At 40.3% G+C, this 18,557-nt stretch overlaps 1 protein-coding gene across 2 annotated transcripts in view; it reads left to right on the top strand.

Moving 5' to 3' along the window:
• The window catches only part of LOC131960496 (anoctamin-4-like), a 68,083-nt gene that overhangs the window by 21,999 nt on the left and 27,527 nt on the right, over positions 1–18,557 (top strand). The window contains exons 2-10 of one of the 2 annotated variants that reach the window (XM_059325726.1): positions 2,846–3,049; positions 8,745–8,893; positions 8,999–9,148; positions 13,242–13,342; positions 15,923–15,967; positions 16,056–16,187; positions 16,343–16,449; positions 17,806–17,861; positions 17,952–18,073. In XM_059325726.1, coding sequence (XP_059181709.1) covers positions 2,989–3,049; positions 8,745–8,893; positions 8,999–9,148; positions 13,242–13,342; positions 15,923–15,967; positions 16,056–16,187; positions 16,343–16,449; positions 17,806–17,861; positions 17,952–18,073 — 923 coding nt within the window. In that variant the 5' untranslated portion in view covers positions 2,846–2,988. The remainder of the gene's footprint in view (positions 1–2,845; positions 3,050–8,744; positions 8,894–8,998; positions 9,149–13,241; positions 13,343–15,922; positions 15,968–16,055; positions 16,188–16,342; positions 16,450–17,805; positions 17,862–17,951; positions 18,074–18,557) is intronic. The other variant, XM_059325727.1, reaches the window with a different exon arrangement.

The raw sequence follows: 18,557 nt of genomic DNA, 5'->3' as shown, positions 1-18,557 counted from the left end.
GGTGAAGAGGAAGGACGGATGATCCCAGCCGCCAGCGAGCTGTTGATGTATTCCTCCATAGCCGCCCGTTCTGGCCTGGAGATGTTATAAAGACGGCTACGGGGATATGTGGACCCAGGTAGCAGGTTGATTGCGCAGTCGTAGGGTCTGTGCGGGGGTAGAGAGAGTGCCTGCTGTTTGCAAAATACCTCCGAAATCCCATGATACTCAGCTGGGATTAGTGACAGGTCTGATGGAACTGGTTCGGGTTTCTGGTGGGATACAGAGGAAGGCAGAGCAGATCGCAAACAACTGGCAAGACAGGCGGGGCTCCAGTTACATATTTTAGCTGTAGTCCAATCAATGTTTGGGTTATGCTGGGTTAGCCAGGAATGCCCCAAAACCAGAGGTATGAACGGAGAGTTGATAACATAAAAAGAAATGTGCTCAAAATGGTTACCTGACAGCTGGAGCTGGACGGGGCAGGTGCGGGTGGTGACTCGAGCCAGTAGTCTCCCGTCGAGGGTGTTAGCTTCCAGAGGCTCTTCCAGAAGCTCAGTGGGCAGCCCCAGCTGTTTAACCAACATAGTGTCCAAAAAACTCTCGTCGGCTCCTGAATCAATGAGCGCTAGGAGTTCTAGCTTCTGGTCTTTCCAGCTGATGGTGGCATGTAACTGGGTTCGGGGTCGGGAAGACAAAGGTACGTTAGCCCGGCTCGCTAGGATGCTTCCCCTGGCTAGCGAGCCCTCCGGTTTAACGGTCTGCTGGGACAGGTGGCGAGGTAATGGCCAGGTCCTCCGCAGTAGAGGCAGGTGTTATTGGCTCTCCTACGTTCCCGTTCCTCCGCGCTGAGCTGGTTCCGTCCTAGCTGCATGGGTTCGCCCTCAGAATATTCCTCTCGCGGCCCAGGTCTCTGTGGCGGAATAATACTGGCAGCAGGGCGAGAGCCTACCGGAGCTGGGGAATGCTCCCTCCGACAAGGCGTGACGTCACAACCCGAAGTCCGCCGCTTCTCCCTTCGCCGTTCACGGCTACGATTGTCCATCCGGATAGTTAACGATATCAATTCATCCAAATCCTCGGACTCAGGGTTGGATACAAGCTCATCCTTTAATTGTTCGGATAGTCCGTTAACAAAAACAGCCTGCAGGGACGGTCCATTCCACCCACTCTCTACTGCCAGGGTCCGGAACTCGATGGCATATTCGGCCACACTCCGAAACCCTTGGCGGAGAGAGAAAAGCCTCATGGAAGCGTCCTTACCTTGGACTGGGTGGTCGAACACTTTCGACATCTCTGTAGTAAAAGCGGCATAAGTGGTGGTGAACTGATCCTGCTTCCTCCAGTGCACCGAAGCCCAGTCCAGCGCCGCTCCCCGCAGCAGCCCAATCAGGTAAGCGATTTTAGCCTTCTCCGTAGCGTATGTAAGGGGCTGGAGATCAAAGACAAGACCACACTGCATGAGGAATGTCTTACATTGTCCCAGATTCCCATCGTACCTCTCCGGCGGGGAGACCCACGGCTCTCTGCCGGGGTTAGCTGTGGTAGGTACCGCTGTGGCTGGTACTGGAGGGGGGTCTTGCAGTGCGCCCTGGAGATTCGCCATGCGGATCGACAGGTCACGAAGTCCTACCCTTATCTCTTGTAGCGCGGCGCTGTGCTGGTCCAGTATGACGCCTTGAGTGGAGACGGCGTGACGGACGGGCTCTAGGTCTGCTGAGTCCATACTGGCCGGATCGTTCTGTCAGGACCGGTGACCAGAACTCAAACGCAGACCAGAGATCAGAGAGATATGGGTGGTTTATTTAAATGGTTCACAGAGAAAAACAGGTTGAGGTGGAGGTGCTGGGAATTCAGGAGCGGGTTCGGATCCAGAGCTCTCGGCTGGCTGGTGTGCTGGACTGGGTGCAGGCTGAGGCAAGATGGTCTGAGGCGAGGCAGAGAAAACAAGGTTTAGAAAACAGGCACAAAAACAGAGTTACTTCTAGGTTGCTGGTGAGTCTCATACAAACTGATTCGACGATCCGGCGGGGACTGGAAGGCTGGTCTGGTCCTTTATAGGAGTGTTGATTGTGGAATGAGGAACCGGAGTGCAGGACTGATGAGATGCGTTGCAGGTGTGAAGGCTGGAGCTGCCGAGACCACGCCCCCCAGCAGTAATGCATGCCACAGACAGGTCACAACCGGGGGTTGTGACAAGAGGAGCCGTCCACTGCTGTTTTTTTGGTCCATAAAGGTTTTGTGTAGCGGATGATCTGGGTATTTCAAGATGGCCTGGAACATCTTGACAGTGCATCTCTCCACCACCTCCTCCAGTGTGTCCAACCTGGTTCCAACCACAGAACCAGCTCTTTAGACCAGTCTGTCCAACCGCCTTGCATCTCTGTGTCTGATGCTGCCTCCCCAGCAGACTGCAGCATAAAACAACACACTACCACCACAGACTGATAAAACATCTGCAGCATCTTACTGCAGATGTTCAGAGATCTGAGCCTCAAGAAGAAAAAGAGGCAGCTCTGCCCCTTTTTGTAGAGAGCGTCTGTGTTTAGGGACCAGTCCAACTTATTATCCAGGTCTACACCTAGATACTTAGAACTTGGCACCCCCTCCATGTCCACCCCACAGGTATTGGCTGATGTAAACGTCCCTAATTCGCATTTTCTTTAATGCAACATTTCAAAATTTCGCCTCAAATTTCGTTTTGACTTTAAGCGTAACAGGGCTACTGTGACTCAAGTCCACATCTCTATTATGAGAGCATGAAATAGGTCACAAAGACCAGTAGTTTCAGAGTGGTACTTTAGTTATAAAGGCTTCAAACCATGGAGGAACAAAATGTACTAAATATGTTCTCTGTGTCCTTTAGGTGTGAGTTTATCTCTACATGGGTCTGAGCCCAAGCGGCGGAGCCCCCACCGACGCAGAGTCCCGCTGCAGCCCTCGGCCTCAGGCTACCAGGCAGCGGACAGACCTCTCGCCTTCCCCTCCTCCCGTGGGAAGGCAGACATCATGGAGGAATCCTCGTCTAAAGCCACAGACTCCAGCACTCAAGATGATGTGCCTCCGCTCGGTGAGACCCAGAAACATAACATGATAGGAGACAGTCATGTACTGTGCTTCCAGTTACATGTGTGTGTAACAGGGCAGTGTGTAATATGAACAGTTTTTAACAGCAGTGTTGTACTGGGTGTGGTTGCAGGTTATGCTGGCAGCCATAATTACAAAAACATAAACTTGTTAAATATTTGTGCTAACATTACTGGTCTCTTTTGCATATAACTGTTATTATTTGCCAACATTTTTCTCTCGCCCTAATGCATTCTCTAACCCCTTACCCTAACCATCACACTAAATGCCTAACCCAAACCCACACCCTAACCCAGGGGTCGGCAACCTTTACTAACTAAAGACCCATTGTTGGCCAAAAAAAGAGAAAAGTATCATAATTGAGTCGCATACCTTATTTTGAGCATTACTATGAAGATGAAACAGCCTACTAAGTCTAAATGAACCTACCCATAACACCAATAGATCATAATATACTGAATATACATAAACTGAATAGCAAAATATCTTTCAAGTACCATTTGAGTAGGGAATGGACTGTATGAATGTAATAATGAATGTAATACTTGTGAATTTAATTACTTATTTGAATCATTTCTGATGATTTTTAATGTCTACAATGTTTCATTGTTTTTACATTATTATTGTGAAGTGATTAATTTTTTTTGGATCCCAGGAAGACTAGCTCGTCCCATTTTGGTGACAGCTAATGGGGATTCTTTTAACAATCAACAACAAACAATAATCAGCATTTATTAGTATGATTTTGTCAGAATGCAGCCAGGACCCAAGTGCAAATGAGAGGCTGGACACCAAAAATATCTCAGGAGATTTTGAATTGAAGGAAAAACTCAAAACTAGGCTTGATGTTGGCAGAATTCAGAGGTTGAGATGCCGAGCCGTAGACTTTATTAGGGCCACGGGGCAATCGCACTACTGTTATACTGTGGATTTTTTCTTCTTCCTCTTCCGGACGCAATTTCATCCCGCTACTAGTCCTACAACTTGAAGAGTTGCAGGACAAATTATACATCAAAACATGCGGTTTGATCTGGATCGGTGTGCTATTACTTTTCTCTACAGAATACGAATTTTTCGCGAAAAACTGCCCAAAATTTTGCATTGTACGGAGCCCCTAAAGGGACATGGTGAAAAAAAAAAAAAAACTTTGGTATCTCGTGAGCACGAGAAACATTTCTCGTGCTCACGAGATACTTTCTCGTGAGCACGAGATACTTTTCTCGTGAGCACGAGATGCATATTGCATGCGCGCATGGTGTCTGTAAGAACACCCTCTGCATTTCAGCTTGTTTCTGTATGAAAATGACATTACAGGAGTTAGTTCGGCTATATTTTGAACTGGGGCTTCATTATAAGGACATTGCTGCTTTACTTGAAAAAAAACGACAGTTGTTTTCCCAAGATAACGATATAATTAATTTGAGATCTTGAGAAAACAAAACAATAGTGTAGTCCAGATGCGTTGCCAGTAATGTGATGTATTTGTAACCCGGCCAGTGTGGGATGAGCCTCTCCACACCCTGGGACTCTGCGTTGTGTTGTTTATGATGATGAAGGGCGGAGGAGGGACCAGTCGGACACGGGTGGTCGTTATATTGCGGCTCGGACCGCGTCGTGCTTTATTTCTCACAACGGCTGGCAGCTCAACCTTAAACAGTACAAGTAAACACTGGCGTGAGACAACAGAAAGATTAAAGGCTTGTGTTGTGTCCTTATTGGTTTCCACACTAACTGTGCCGTAGGCTATGATCTGCGCAGTTTCTGTTACGCGTGAGCTGTCCGTGGTACTGAAACAACAATCGCCGTTAATGTGATAATTTTATGTCTGATGCAGGTCTATGTTATGCTGTACGTTAACACTTTATCGAGCCTACTGATTGGGTACATCTGTAGTTGGCACTTTGTGCAATAAAATTATTTATTGTGCCGTGCGATAGAGCCGATACGCATGTTTTGTCTTTACTGTTGTATTGTGTACAGCCTTTATAAAGCTCTGTTGGGAGAGCTTGTGTGAAATATTATTTCTGCCTTCGCCACTGGTAGTATTCCCTCTGGGTCCAAAACGGATTGCACTACATACACAAAGTTTCTAGTGACCCGCAATCCTGCTGATCTGCATCTTTCAGTCATCATCTGGTATCCATGGAGACACCCGGTGGCGAAGGCAGAAATAATATTTCGGGTGGGCCAGCACAGAAGTGGATGGGCCATCTTTTCCCAGAAAAAGGACTCGTAAAAATGTAGAACTATAAAAATGACAAATATAGACAAACCAAAGGAAATGACAGCAAAACACTGCCTATAAAACAAGCTCTCCCAACAGAGCTTTATAAAGGCTGGACACAATACAACAGGAAAGACAAAACATGCGTATCGGCTCTATCGCACGGCACAATAAATCATTTTATTGCACAAAGTGCCAACTACAGATGTACCCAATCAGTAGGCTCGATAAAGTGTTAACGTACAGCATAACATAGACCTGCATCAGACAGAAAATTATCACATTAAGGGCGATTGTTGTTTCAGTACCACGGACAGCTCATGCGTAACAGAAACTGCGCAGATCTACGGCAACCAGTTAGTGTGGAAACCAGTAAGGACACAACACAAGCCTTTAGACTTTCTGTTGTCTCACTCCAGTGTTTACTTGTACTGTTTAAGGTTGAGCTGCCAGCCGTTGTGAGAAATAAAGCACGACGCGGTCCGAGCCGCAATATAACGATCACCCGTGTCCGACTGGTCCCTCCTCCGCCCTCCATCATCATAAACAACATAACGCAGACTCCCAGGGTGTGGAGAGGCTCATCCCACACGGGCCGGGTTACAAATACATCACATTACTGGCAACGTGTCTGGACTACACTATTGTTTTGTTTTCTCAAGATCTCAAATTAATTATATCGTTATCTTGGGAAAACAACTGTCGTTTTTTTTTCAAGTAAAGCAGCATTGTCCTTATAATGAAGCCCCAGGTCAAAATATAGCCGAACTAACTCCTGTAATGTCATTTTCATACAGAAACAAGCTGAAATGCAGAGGGTGTTCTTACAGACACCATGCACACATGCAATATGCATCTCGTGCTCACGGGAAAATATCTCGTGCTCACGAGAAATGTTTCTCGTGCTCACGAGATATCAAAGGTTTTTTTTATTTTCACCATGTCCCTTTAGGGGCTGCGTAGCATTGAAATGAATAGGACGGCCGAAAAAAAATTTGCGAAAAAGAACAATAATTGGACATCTACTTCTCCGGCATAATTTGACCTAGAGACTCCATTTAAACTTTAAACAGTAGACACAAGTCTTGTGTATTGGTGTATTAATCCACGTTTCGATAGGTCATATAGTTTTTTATTAATCCCTGTTCAATGACCTTGATCATTTTTGGAGAAATTCTGAGATTATAATGGGTGTGTATTGCACGGAATGTTCGTGTCACAGTGTGTGACATCATCACCAGAGTGTAGAGGGAGAGAAAAAATTGTCAAAAAATAAATTTGAAAACTGCGCTCCAGGCCGCAAATTCCACTCTACAGAAATAATTTATACATAGAAACGTAGGAAAATTTGTCTTCTCCCTCACAATCCTCTGGTAAAGCTGTCAGAGTTATAGTTTGGGCGTAGGACGCACAGATGCGCCACCAACATGCACCAACAGCCTCATTGGCTCCCATATTAAAAACGCAGGAAGATTTCTGAAAGAGGGAGATGGAACAGTTTATTAAGATCACTCTAACAAAGCTATTTTTTCATTTTTCTTTAAAAAAAACATATGTAGACGTTCAGGAAGAACTCAGGACGCTCAAAGTGAAGTCGGATCAATGATAGGTATTATGGTTTTGCCAAAAATGCTTTCTGTTCGAGGCCAGAAATTCCAGTCTGTCTACCTCTGCTGTCACTGTGCCGGAACAGGTGTCAGTTAATCTGTTGATTGCTTTGATCTGATTGCCTTTGATCTTTGATGTGATTTCAGTTACAGATACATGCACACACACACATGCGCGTAAGCATGCACACTCCTCTCACATGCATACATACGCTTCAAACACACACGCACACGCTCACACACACACACACACACACACACACAGGTAACTTTATGTGATTTTAATTACACACACACACACACACACACACACACACACACACACACACACATACACACACATTTTGAGGTTAAAGGGCATAGTTTGACATCTCTGAAGAATCTCATCATAGTGTACACACACCGGCAGTAGCCCCCATGGCCCTTTCAGAATTTCCCCAGAGGAAATTTTCTAGTTACTCTATGGTGCACATTTTAGTTGACTGAAAATGTAAAAATAACATCAAATGTAATGCCGTATAAGCAACAAATTTATATAATTCAGGAATACAAATTGCTTTGAGCCTACACCAACAATCAATGAAAATTAAAATGTAAAGAGAATACATTTAATTTGGTATAATTTTTTTTCTGTCTCAGTCACAGGGAGCCACTGCAGATGGCCTGAAGAGCCTCATGTGGCTCTAGAGCCGCAGGTTGCCTACCCCTGCCCTAACCTAAACCTAATGGTAACCTTAACCTTAAAACTAAGTCATAACCCTCAAATGGCTCAAAATGTCCTTACTTCCCCAAAAATGTCCTCACTCTGTTGGTTAAAAACTTTACGGTCCTCACTATGTAGCAGGTATAATTATACACTCACAGGCTCTCTCCTCAGAAGTTCATCAAATAACAGAAAAAGGCTTTCTTCTGTAGTCACATTACATCACATTAGCTGGGAAAATTCTTTCCTCACTAATGATAAATGCAAAAAAAAGTTACTTCATTGCTAATAGCTCTCCCTCGATGAAATAACATGTTCTGACACCATTTTTACCTTTATATCAAAACATGACATCCAAAAACTAGATGGCTCCCGAAAAACAGATCCCAATGAAATGATGAACCCTATATCATTTTTAACATTTAAACATTTATAAATATTTTTATATATTTATATGACTAATGACTGAAATTATTAGGTTCATTGCAAAAAGCGGTGCCTATATGGAGGAGAGAAGCTGCCAAAATCAAAAATAAATTCCAAAAGAATTAATTAATATTGTATTAATTATACAAAAAAATATTTAAAATGTATTGAGACATAAATGTGGGCTTTTGTTTCTGTTATGATTTGCTTCTTTTTTTATTTGGCTTAGTTCAATTTTTTATTTTTATTACGTTATTATTATTATTATAATTACTTTTTTATGTATGTATGTATGTTATTTATTTATTTATTATTTAATGTTTGTATTCATTCATAGTTTATCAATAAATTAATTCTTACATTTATCTTTAATATTATATTGGTACATTTAATGGCATATTAATTATTGTTGCAGCTTCTGTCCTCTATATACTCCATATATATATATATATATATACACACACACGCACCAACTCTGCTCTTCCCCTCAGCTCATAGAGAGATTTTATTTGTATTACACACATTATTTTGATATTATGGCCTGAAACGTGACTATTTTATTTCTCTATTCAATTGAATATCTAGTGAACAAAGTGGAGAATTAGTGAGCCAGAGAGATAAGTGTTTTCATTTCCATGTCTGTTCGGTTTAAAGCTCTTTATTCAGCAGACTGTACTGCATTACTAGGCTGCTTACACTCTGCTAATCTTCTCTCCAGCTGTGAAGGATGTTAATGTGCTGCTTGAGAGAGAAAGGTCAGAGGGCATCAGCAGCCCGTCCAGAGATGACGACTCCACCCTGCTGAACCCGGGAACCAACAGCAGCATCCTAGACGACAACACAAAGACTGATTCTGCTCTCCCAGAGGTCAGTGGTGAAACTACATCTCTGGGCCTCCTGTCCATGATAATCAATGGATGAGAAGTAATGTCAAAGGTAGTAGACTCTCTCTGTTGTCTGTCTGTCTGTCAGGGGAGGAGTAAGTCCAGCGGCCTCTGCTTCAGCGATCAAAAGAGTCGCATTGACTACATCCTGGTTTACAGGAAGTCCAGCTCGCAGTCAGAGAAGAGGGAGATATTTGAGCGCAACATCCGAGCTGAGGGCTTACACATGGAAAAGGAGGTAGAGAACATTTACACTCGCTGCTTGTTATATTATGGTTCAGGTACAGCTCACGTCAGTACTGGCCTTACATTAAAATACAGATATCTGAAGTTTGATGTCTGGTTTCCATGAGACCAGAAATATTTAGCTCAGTTGCTTTGGTAAAAATATTTGTATGGCTTTAGGAAATATGAGATTAACGTGTGACTATTTTCTCTTTATTTTTACTTTTTTTTCGTGACTTTGACTTTTTTTTTTCATTTAGACTTCTTTCTCGTGACTTCGACTTCTTTCTTGTTATTTTGACTTTTTCTTCGTAGCTTTAACTTTTTTCTTCTCATTTTGACCTTTTTTTCATGATTTTGACTTTTTTTTAATTTTGACTTTTTTCTCTTGACTAACTTTTTTCTTCTCATGTTGATTTTTTCTTCGTGGCTTCAACTTTTTTTTTTCTCATTTTGACTATTTTTTCTCTTGCGTTCGACTTTTCTCTATCCATTTTCCTGTGTTAAGGAAATTGATTTAACCACTTCAGGCTTGAAAAGTGAAGCCTATGCAGAAGTGCCTTAAACCTGCATCAATTCTATTGGCCAGAAGGAGACGACTCCACTGGTTTAAAATATAAGTAATATAAGTCTGTACAGATTGTACAGAAGTCTATGAGAAAATTACCCTAATTTTCCTGTGATTTAATACCTCAGTAAACACTTTTTGAATGAATTTATGGTCTCAATCACTAGTCTCAAGTCTTCTTTGACACAGCATTTAGTAAAGGTTGCTCCTATTTAGAGTAAAATAGAATTTAAAGCAGGGTATGCTTTAGGGCGTGGCGAGTCTTTCTAATCACATCAGACCCTGGAGCCCCCGAAGTCACATGAGAAAAAACAAAAGAAATCCAAATCTTGACCCGCTTTACTGACCAGGTGTCGGCCTATCACACAAGGGGGCGGAGCTCCACTAAAAGGCGTCCGAACAGTGCAATGCTGCAACATGTCCTACGCCATGTGGAACGATCTGATGTGAATATTAAGTAGCCATGTGGAACACACAGTCTCTTCACAATATGATCCAGTTATGTTTTACAGACATTTGTAGTTAACTAATAATTTTGTTTATGCTGCAATTTGCAGATCTTCCATTCCCTTTGTATCGTGCGTCAGGCAATTTTCCTTAAAACAGCGTAATTAAGCCTCAAAGTTTATCTCGTACATAATGTCAAGGTTGCAATGCTGAGATTTTGAGTTTCAAAGTCGAGATTTCTCATGTCAATTTGGGGGCTCCGTAGACTCATCCGTCTCTGTGTTGATAAAAATTATTTTGCTCCCACTGCTCAGTAAAGTTTTGAAGTTTTTCAATTTCTGGCCAAGTTGCTGAGCAACAATAGCCACATCTTTAAAAAAGTGATGACAGCAAATAAACAGGAAGCTTGGTAGGTTCCTGTGCTGACGGAGACTTGGCTGCTGTGATTACTTTGGCTAACCTGCATACACAGTGTGCACCACCAGCCAAATCAATACCAATTTGTATGAAAAAGCAATTTAATGCTCAGTCCTATAATGTGTGTAATCTCAATGGCCATATTGCTGAATTTTAAAATGCTCCCAGTCACACACAGTCTGACAGCAGAGTGCTGTCGTGGCTCTTATTGGGTAGCCACCAATCACAGTGCCTAAACAAACATGATAGCAATTTTCTCCCTTGCTGCTTCTTATTTAGCAATTCTTATTTCACATGAAAGAGTGTAAAATGTTCTGATCCGTGTGTGTACATTAACTTCTGATTCAATGCAGTTGAATCAAGGTCATCATATCATTATCTAGAACAGAGGTAGACAACCTGTGGCTCTGGAGCCACATGAGGCTCTTCAGGCTGTCTGCAGTGGCTCCCTGTGGCTGCCACAAAAAAACATTATACCAAATGAAATGTATTTTCTATTGTATTTACATTGAAATTTTCATTGATTGTTGGTGTAGGCCCAAAGCAATTTGTATTCCTGGATTATATAAATGTGTATGGCATTACATTTATGTTATTTTTTTACATTTTTAGTCAACTAAAATGTGCACCAGAGTAATAAAGTCTATGGCTCTGCATCTTAACCTCTGAATTTTGCCAACATCAAGCCTAGTTTTGAGTTTTTCCTTCAATTCCAAATCTCCTGAGATATTTTTAGTGTGATTTGCACCTGGGTCCTGGCTGCATTCTGACAAAATCATACTAATAAATGCTCATTATTGTTTATTGTTAATTGTTGAAAGGATCCCCATTAGCTGTCACCAAAATGGGACGAGCTAGACTTCCTGGGGTCCAAAAAAAAATGAATCACTTAATACTTAAATGTAAAAACAATGAAACATTGTAGACATCATTAAAACTCTGAAGTCCAGGAGATTTTGGTTCAAATTTGTCAATTTCCTCTGCATTCATTTCTGTCTCTGTTTAGCATCTTTCAGTCTGTCCTTACATCACATGCATGGCTCCTTTTTCTCAACACAAACTTGGCTATCAGTCTGACTTTTAATTTTATTTTAATTAAAGTATAAAGCTGCCAGGAACCGAAAATACAAACAAAAGACACAGGTGTCTATGGAAATGTACCATTTTTTAAAACCATTTATACACACAAAAACATCAGAAAAAATAATAAATAATAAAACTACAAGACAGTCTATTTGCATGTAAATTAAAAATAGGAATAGTTTTCATTGTAGAAAGAAAATTAACATTTTAAAAATGGTCTAGAAACATAAATGGCACACTGTGAAAGCTCCTATGATGCACTTTCAACTGGCTTTTTCAGCTTGTCTACATATCATATATAAATAAAGTTATTACTGTAAATAAAACATGTATTTTCAATAAATAGATGGACTCCAGAGGGTTAAAAATCATCAGAAATTATTCAAATAAGTAATTAAGTATTACATTCATTATTACATTCATACAGTCCATTCCCTACTCACAAATTTAAATAGTTAATTCTCAAATGGTACTTTAAAGATATTTTGCTATTCAGCCTATGTATATTCAGTACATTATGACCTATTAGTATTATGGGTAGGTTCAGTTAGACTTAGTAGGCTGTTTCATCTTCATAGTAAGGCTCAAAATAAGGTATGCGGCTCCATTATGATACTTTTCTCTTTTTTTAGCCAACAATGGCTCTTTAGTTAGTAAAGGTTCACTACAGAAAAAGGTGTGTCTAAAAACAAGATAAAAACACAAAATCTGAGGGAAATGATCTTGCTGCATGAACAGATAATTTCACTTGACAAGATTTCTTAAATTAAGATTATTAAATCTAGAAATAAGCATGTTGTACGCTTAAAATAAGGAATTGACTCTTAAAACAAGATAAATTAAAGCTGCAAGCAGCGATGAACTGGCCCGAGCAGAGTGCACTGTAAATTATTTGTTTCTTATCAAGACAAAAAAAAATTGGGGTGTCCCGGTGGCTCACACTGGTAGAGTGCTTGCCATGTAGGCTGGGTCCTTGCTGCGGCAGAGCCGGATTCGAATCCGGCCTGAGCTCCCTTTGCCGCATGTCTTCCCCTCTGCCACCCCCTTTCACTCTGTCACTGTCAATAAAAGCATTAAAATGCCCAAAAAATATATGTGAATTTAGATTTAGAAGTGTTGGATAATTTATCTTGTTTTAAGAGTTCATTTCTTGTTTTAAGTATTCAACATGCTTATTTCTAGATTTAATAATCTTAATTTACGAAATCTTGTCAAGTGAAATTATCTGTCCGTGCAGCAAGATCATTTCCCTCAGATTTAGTGTTTTTATCTTGTTTTTAGACACACCTTTTTTTGCAGTGTTGCCGACCCCTGATCTAGAACATGCAGGGGAAAATAATAGTTCTTGTCTATTCCAACAGACGTTTTTTGCAGTCAGTCATTATGTTATTTTTAGGTCTCTTTCCAGTCAGCTTCTGATTCATGTACCTTTAGACTGACTCCCACTCTGCAAGGCAGTAAAGGAAAGCAGAAAACATATTGATGTTGAATACATGTTGATGCTGCTGCCTGCACCAAGATGATATTATGGAGTTCTCTCTTCTTTTAACTATCTGATTTTCTGAGTTGTGTATGTTTGCTTTCTTTTCAGGCCTCTTTAACAAACAGTGACGTGATTTTTCTGAAGGTTCATGCACCATGGGATGTTCTCTGTCGCTACGCAGAGCTCATGAACATTCGCATGCCCTTCAGGTGAGTCAACACAAATTCCTAAAAGTATCTTAAAGTAAACTTAAAGGTAACCTGTAGAATTTACTTCTGTACTAATTAACCCTCTGAACCCCAAGCCATTCAGGGTAGTTTAGCTCATTTTACATTTTACTCACCGTGATCTTGTATTTCACTGCACTATAAAAGTCATGAAGCTCTATGGAATCAGCACGATCATGGCTAGAAGTGTGAACAACTCATATATGACTTTTGTGCAGAATAACACAGTTATAATTAGGGATGGGTACCGTTCACATTTGAACCGATGCGGTACCGATACCCGGTACCTGGGAATCGGTATCGGTACTCAACGGTACCAATTTTCGGTACTTTTGCGTTTGAAAATATAAACTTTAAAAAATATATCAAAACAATATAAAATCCAGGATGAGCAGTGCTTTATTGTTGAGTGAACGTGCATTTTGTAACATGAAGGTTGGAGTGTTATCAAAGAATGCAGAGGAGCGCTCTCAGGTGGCAAGTGCACGGAGAAAAAAAAAAAAAAAAAAGGTTGCAAGTGCACGTGTGATTTGTTGTGATGACGTCGTAGCTGTGCAGCGCAGCGCCGGTCAGACAGTATTGTGGGCATAGCATGGTTGGAATAAACAAAGTTGAGTTGGGCTGCTCTGTGAACATATCGAGGATGACGCAGGAGTCTGAGGGATTTAATTTCAGCGAGGCAGTTTGGAGTAAAGTGGCAGGTAATATTCCTGAGTTGAAGATCGAAGTTTTAGCGGAGGACCAGAGATGCAGCAGCTAGCTGCTAGCTGTTAATGACTGATCTACAGAAGAATGGAGAAAGCAAACGGAGTAAGGAAGGTCCAACCTGGAGGCAGACGAAGGCCAAGCCCGGGTAGAGACATTGGAGAGATAGCAGCTGGCGGCGAGCACACCTAGAGCCGGCTGTTCGTCTCTGCGCCGGGTTGGAAGAGGGCAGCAGCTAGTGGCTAGTGGCCGCGGTGAGCAGACAGGACCAGACGAGGAGGTAAATAAAAAAATAGTGCGATCGTCAGCACGCTTGTTAATCAAGACGTCAAATGAAAACAGGTTGAAATCAATGATCAGTTTAAAGGTAACGCCGTTTAGGTACCGAAACATGGTACCGTTTGATTTTACTTGAATCGGTACTCGGTAGTACCGACGGAATTCGGTCGGTAGCCTACCTATAAAAGTACCGAATTCGGTACCCATCCCTAGTTATAATGCCATAAATCATCAAAAAAAAAAGAAAGAAAAAGAATTTCTCTGATAATTTTTTTTTTTTAATTGGAATAAAATAAACAACACTCTTCCAAGTGCCCACAAGTGTCATGAATATTGTGGGGAAATGGGGCTCCACATGCTATATTTGCATTTTTACAACCTCTCCTGTCCTCTCCTCTCAGCTCTGTGTAAACAGCCGTTCAGTTCTGTCTGATCTTAGTAAATAATTGTCACGTGATGGTTCGTCTCAGCAGAAACAATCATGGCTTGACAGTGAGGAGAGCAGAATTTATTGTTTTATACAGGATCTAGTTATTACAAACGATTTATTTTTTAGAGACATTTTAAATAAAATATGTCGAATGAAGTAATTTGACAGAAATTTCACAATTTGAAAAAAAGTCTTTATTTTGAAATACGTTTTGTTCAGTTTTCAGCCAGAAACTCATAACCTATTATCCATGTAAGGACTGTTAGAAAGTTCAAATTTCAACGATAATGCCTGTTTTTATGAAGGGGTTCAGAGAGTTAATGTTATGTCCATTACACCCATTTTAAAACTGAATACAGGTGCATCTCAATAAATTACAGTATCATAGAAAAGTTCATTTGTGTCAGTAATTCAATTCAAAACATGGAAATAACACATTATATAGATCCATTACACAGAGAATGAAACATTTCATGTCTTAATTGATTTAATTTCTTCCAACTATATAGATTATGGCTTACATTTAATGAAGACCTAAAATTCAGTGTCTCAAAGAAATGTAATATTACAAAACCAATTTTTAAAAAGTATGTTTAATATGGAAATGTTGGCCTCTGAAAAGTATGTCCATCTATATGACTCAATACTGGAAATAGACTTTTCCATCATATTCTAATTTATTGAGATGCACCTGTACACTAAAGAGTCTAGGCCATGGTTTTGATGTTCTGTTCATGACCAAAGATAACGTAGTTTTAAGCACTTAATATATCTGTGAACTAAATATTGGACCACTTGTTTAATGTATTCTACCCATTCACTAACAGCACAGGGATCTGGAAGTCGGACACTATTTTGTTAAGACAATTTTTTTAGTTTGCATTTGTGATCTTGGTGGTTTTTAATCTTGCATACCTTTAAAAGATATTGCACTCCACCATATCTCCGTTTCCTGATGCTTATGCCATCATTGTAATATCATCACAATCATTATTAGCAGCAAATTAGTCATGGTAAAACATAGTATAACTGAAACAGTAACCATAAAGTAATAATAATAAATATATCAATTGTAGGAGGAGCATTTATTCAGTTATTATACTCTGAAGTGTACTAAGTACAAAGTGTATTATTCCTACATATTCCAGGAGGAAAATCTTTTACAAGCATCGACGGCACAAGTTCATGAGCAGGTGAGTGCTCGGTTAAAAAGGCTGCATGAGATCAGCTGATGGAGTAAAACATCTCTTCTGGTCCATTTAACACAAATTTCACTTTCAGGATGGAAAAGCGCATCAACAAATTTCGCGGCTGGCTTCCCCGCAAGCCCATGAAGTTTGACAACGACACTCTGCCCGACCTGGAGGAGAACGAGAGCTTTACCGCCCCCTTCTGTCGATCAAGGATACATCAGTGAGTTTTTACAGAACAGTCCTTTAAAAACTTGTTATTTATCTCGGGTGCTTGGCCCTTTCTCCATTTCCTGTTTTGTACTTTTGCCACTACTCTTACACACATAATAATCCTTCACAGCTGACAGGTTTGTAATAATCTTTGTTTCACTGCAGTTTCATCATCCACAATAAAGACACTTTTTTCAACAACGCCACCAGAAGTCGAATCGTCCACCACATCCTCCAGCGGGTCAAATATGAGGAGGGTAAAAATAAGATGGGTGAGTTTTTTTCCCTGGCCATTGTGAAATATTTTGGAAATACTTGAAATGTGAGGAGAATGGAGGCCCACAGGTGCATCTCAATAAACTAGAATATCATAGAAAAGTTTATTTATGTCAGTAATTCAATTCAAAAAGTTGAAATAAGACATTATATAGATCCATTACACACAGAATGAAACATTTCATGTCTTAATTTCTTTAATTTCTTCTAATTATAATGATTATCGCTTACATTTGATGAAGACCTAAACTTCAGTGTCTCAAAAAAATTGAATAATACCAAAGACCAATTTTAAAAAGTATGCTTAATATGAAATGTTGGCCTCTGAAAAGTATGTCCATCTATATGACTCAATACTTAGTTGGGGCTGTTTGACTTGAACAACTGGAAAAGGACTTTTCCATCATATTCTTATTTAATGAGATGCACCTGTATAACACTGTGTGGAGACAGTGAACAGGGTGATCTGTCATTATGAAAAAGTACAATAATTACAATACAATTATTACCCTAACCCCATTTTTTTCCCTTTCCTTGACCAACTACACATCTCATTTTTCTTATATTTATTTCAAATGTTGTGTGCTTTCCTTTACCATACCATGGTTATCAGGCATAACCTTGTCTTTATCCCGGAAAGGCAGTGGTAAATGATAGTGGCCATCTTTAAGAAATGCTGAGCTGGAAGCAGTCTCTATAAAGCATTTATCCGCAACTGACATCTCATTTTTCTCCTCATATGTGCTCTCAGAGAGATCCTGATTATATTGTCTGATGAGCAGATCCTTCAACTCAAAAACAGAGATTCTGCTAAAGTTAATCTTAATAACTAATAGTCTGTGAAACCCATGTAGCCCTTATCCTAAACTGCTTTGTAGAATTATCATTGTGCTGTTCATTAGCCTGCAATGCTAACGCAAGCTAACGTAAACTAACAGCCTGAAAGTACTTTCATCCTCCCATCATCAGATTACATAGTACAAAGACTGCTGTTGAGAGTTTTAATTTAGACCACTAGTGCAGTGCCCGTAGGAAGTATGTATTCGTATAGTGGGAGATTAAGTAGATTTAGCGATTATGGTCAACGTCTGCAAGTCCATAAAACACTTACTTTTCATAAAAAATAAAAAAAATAAAAATCAAATGTATGTCATTTGTCCATTAACGAACCCTACTGCACCATTTCAATGTTAGAATTTTAATATTCAGGTATTATGAATGAAGCTTCAAATTTTACGAATTTTACTTTGAATTTACAATGAAAAAGCAGCCCTAGTATCTGCACAGCTGCTCAACTGACGGCATCCGGCTTCTGTTTCTCTTTGTTAAAAAATCTTTGTTTTTGATTCCAGGGCTTAATCGTCTTTTGAACAATAATTCATATGAGGCAGCTTTCCCTCTTCATGAGGTAATGTCCACACAACCATTTATAATGTGTTCCTGGATTTCATATTACAACACTACATACATAAATGATTCTCCATATCTGTTTTAACAGGGGAGCTACCACAGCAAAAACTCCATCAGAACACATGGAGCTGAGAACCATCGGCACCTGCTGTATGAATGCTGGGCCTGGTGGGGTGTTTGGTACAAGTACCAACCCCTGGACCTCATCAGGTGAAACATTTAGACACTTTAAATGAGTTTTAATTTAGAATATTTTTTAATCACAACACAGAACAAGCTAACTAAGTTAAATGCGAAAAGCTACTTTCCACAGACCTCAGATACACAATATATTTTTATATGAATTTTTTGTAAGATACTAAAACCCTGTGATTTAATCATAGACTGTATATAAATAATGGACGTAATGACCGTGACGTCACACATTGGTTTGTGGACTGCCCGTTTGGGGCATCAAATTGTCTTGAAAAAGATTTTTTACTAGCGATTGGGACCATAGTGTTGTCCTAAAAAAAAAGTCTGAGGAAATAAATCAAGTGAGAAGTTTTCTTATTTTGTATTGAAATGAATGCTTTTGCAGTCACGTCAGCGCCCCATGCTGGAATTTTCAGTAGAATGCAGCTTAAGGCACTTCCTGGTTTGCCTCACTGTCCAGACCCGGAGGTTGCCACCTTGATTTAATTGGTTTTGCTGT

This window comes from Centropristis striata, chromosome 22 (genome assembly GCF_030273125.1).
Source record: "Centropristis striata isolate RG_2023a ecotype Rhode Island chromosome 22, C.striata_1.0, whole genome shotgun sequence".
Taxonomy (NCBI): domain Eukaryota; kingdom Metazoa; phylum Chordata; class Actinopteri; order Perciformes; family Serranidae; genus Centropristis; species Centropristis striata.
The sequence above is the reverse complement of the archived record's forward strand: the minus strand, read 5'-3'. Positions and strand labels throughout refer to the sequence as shown.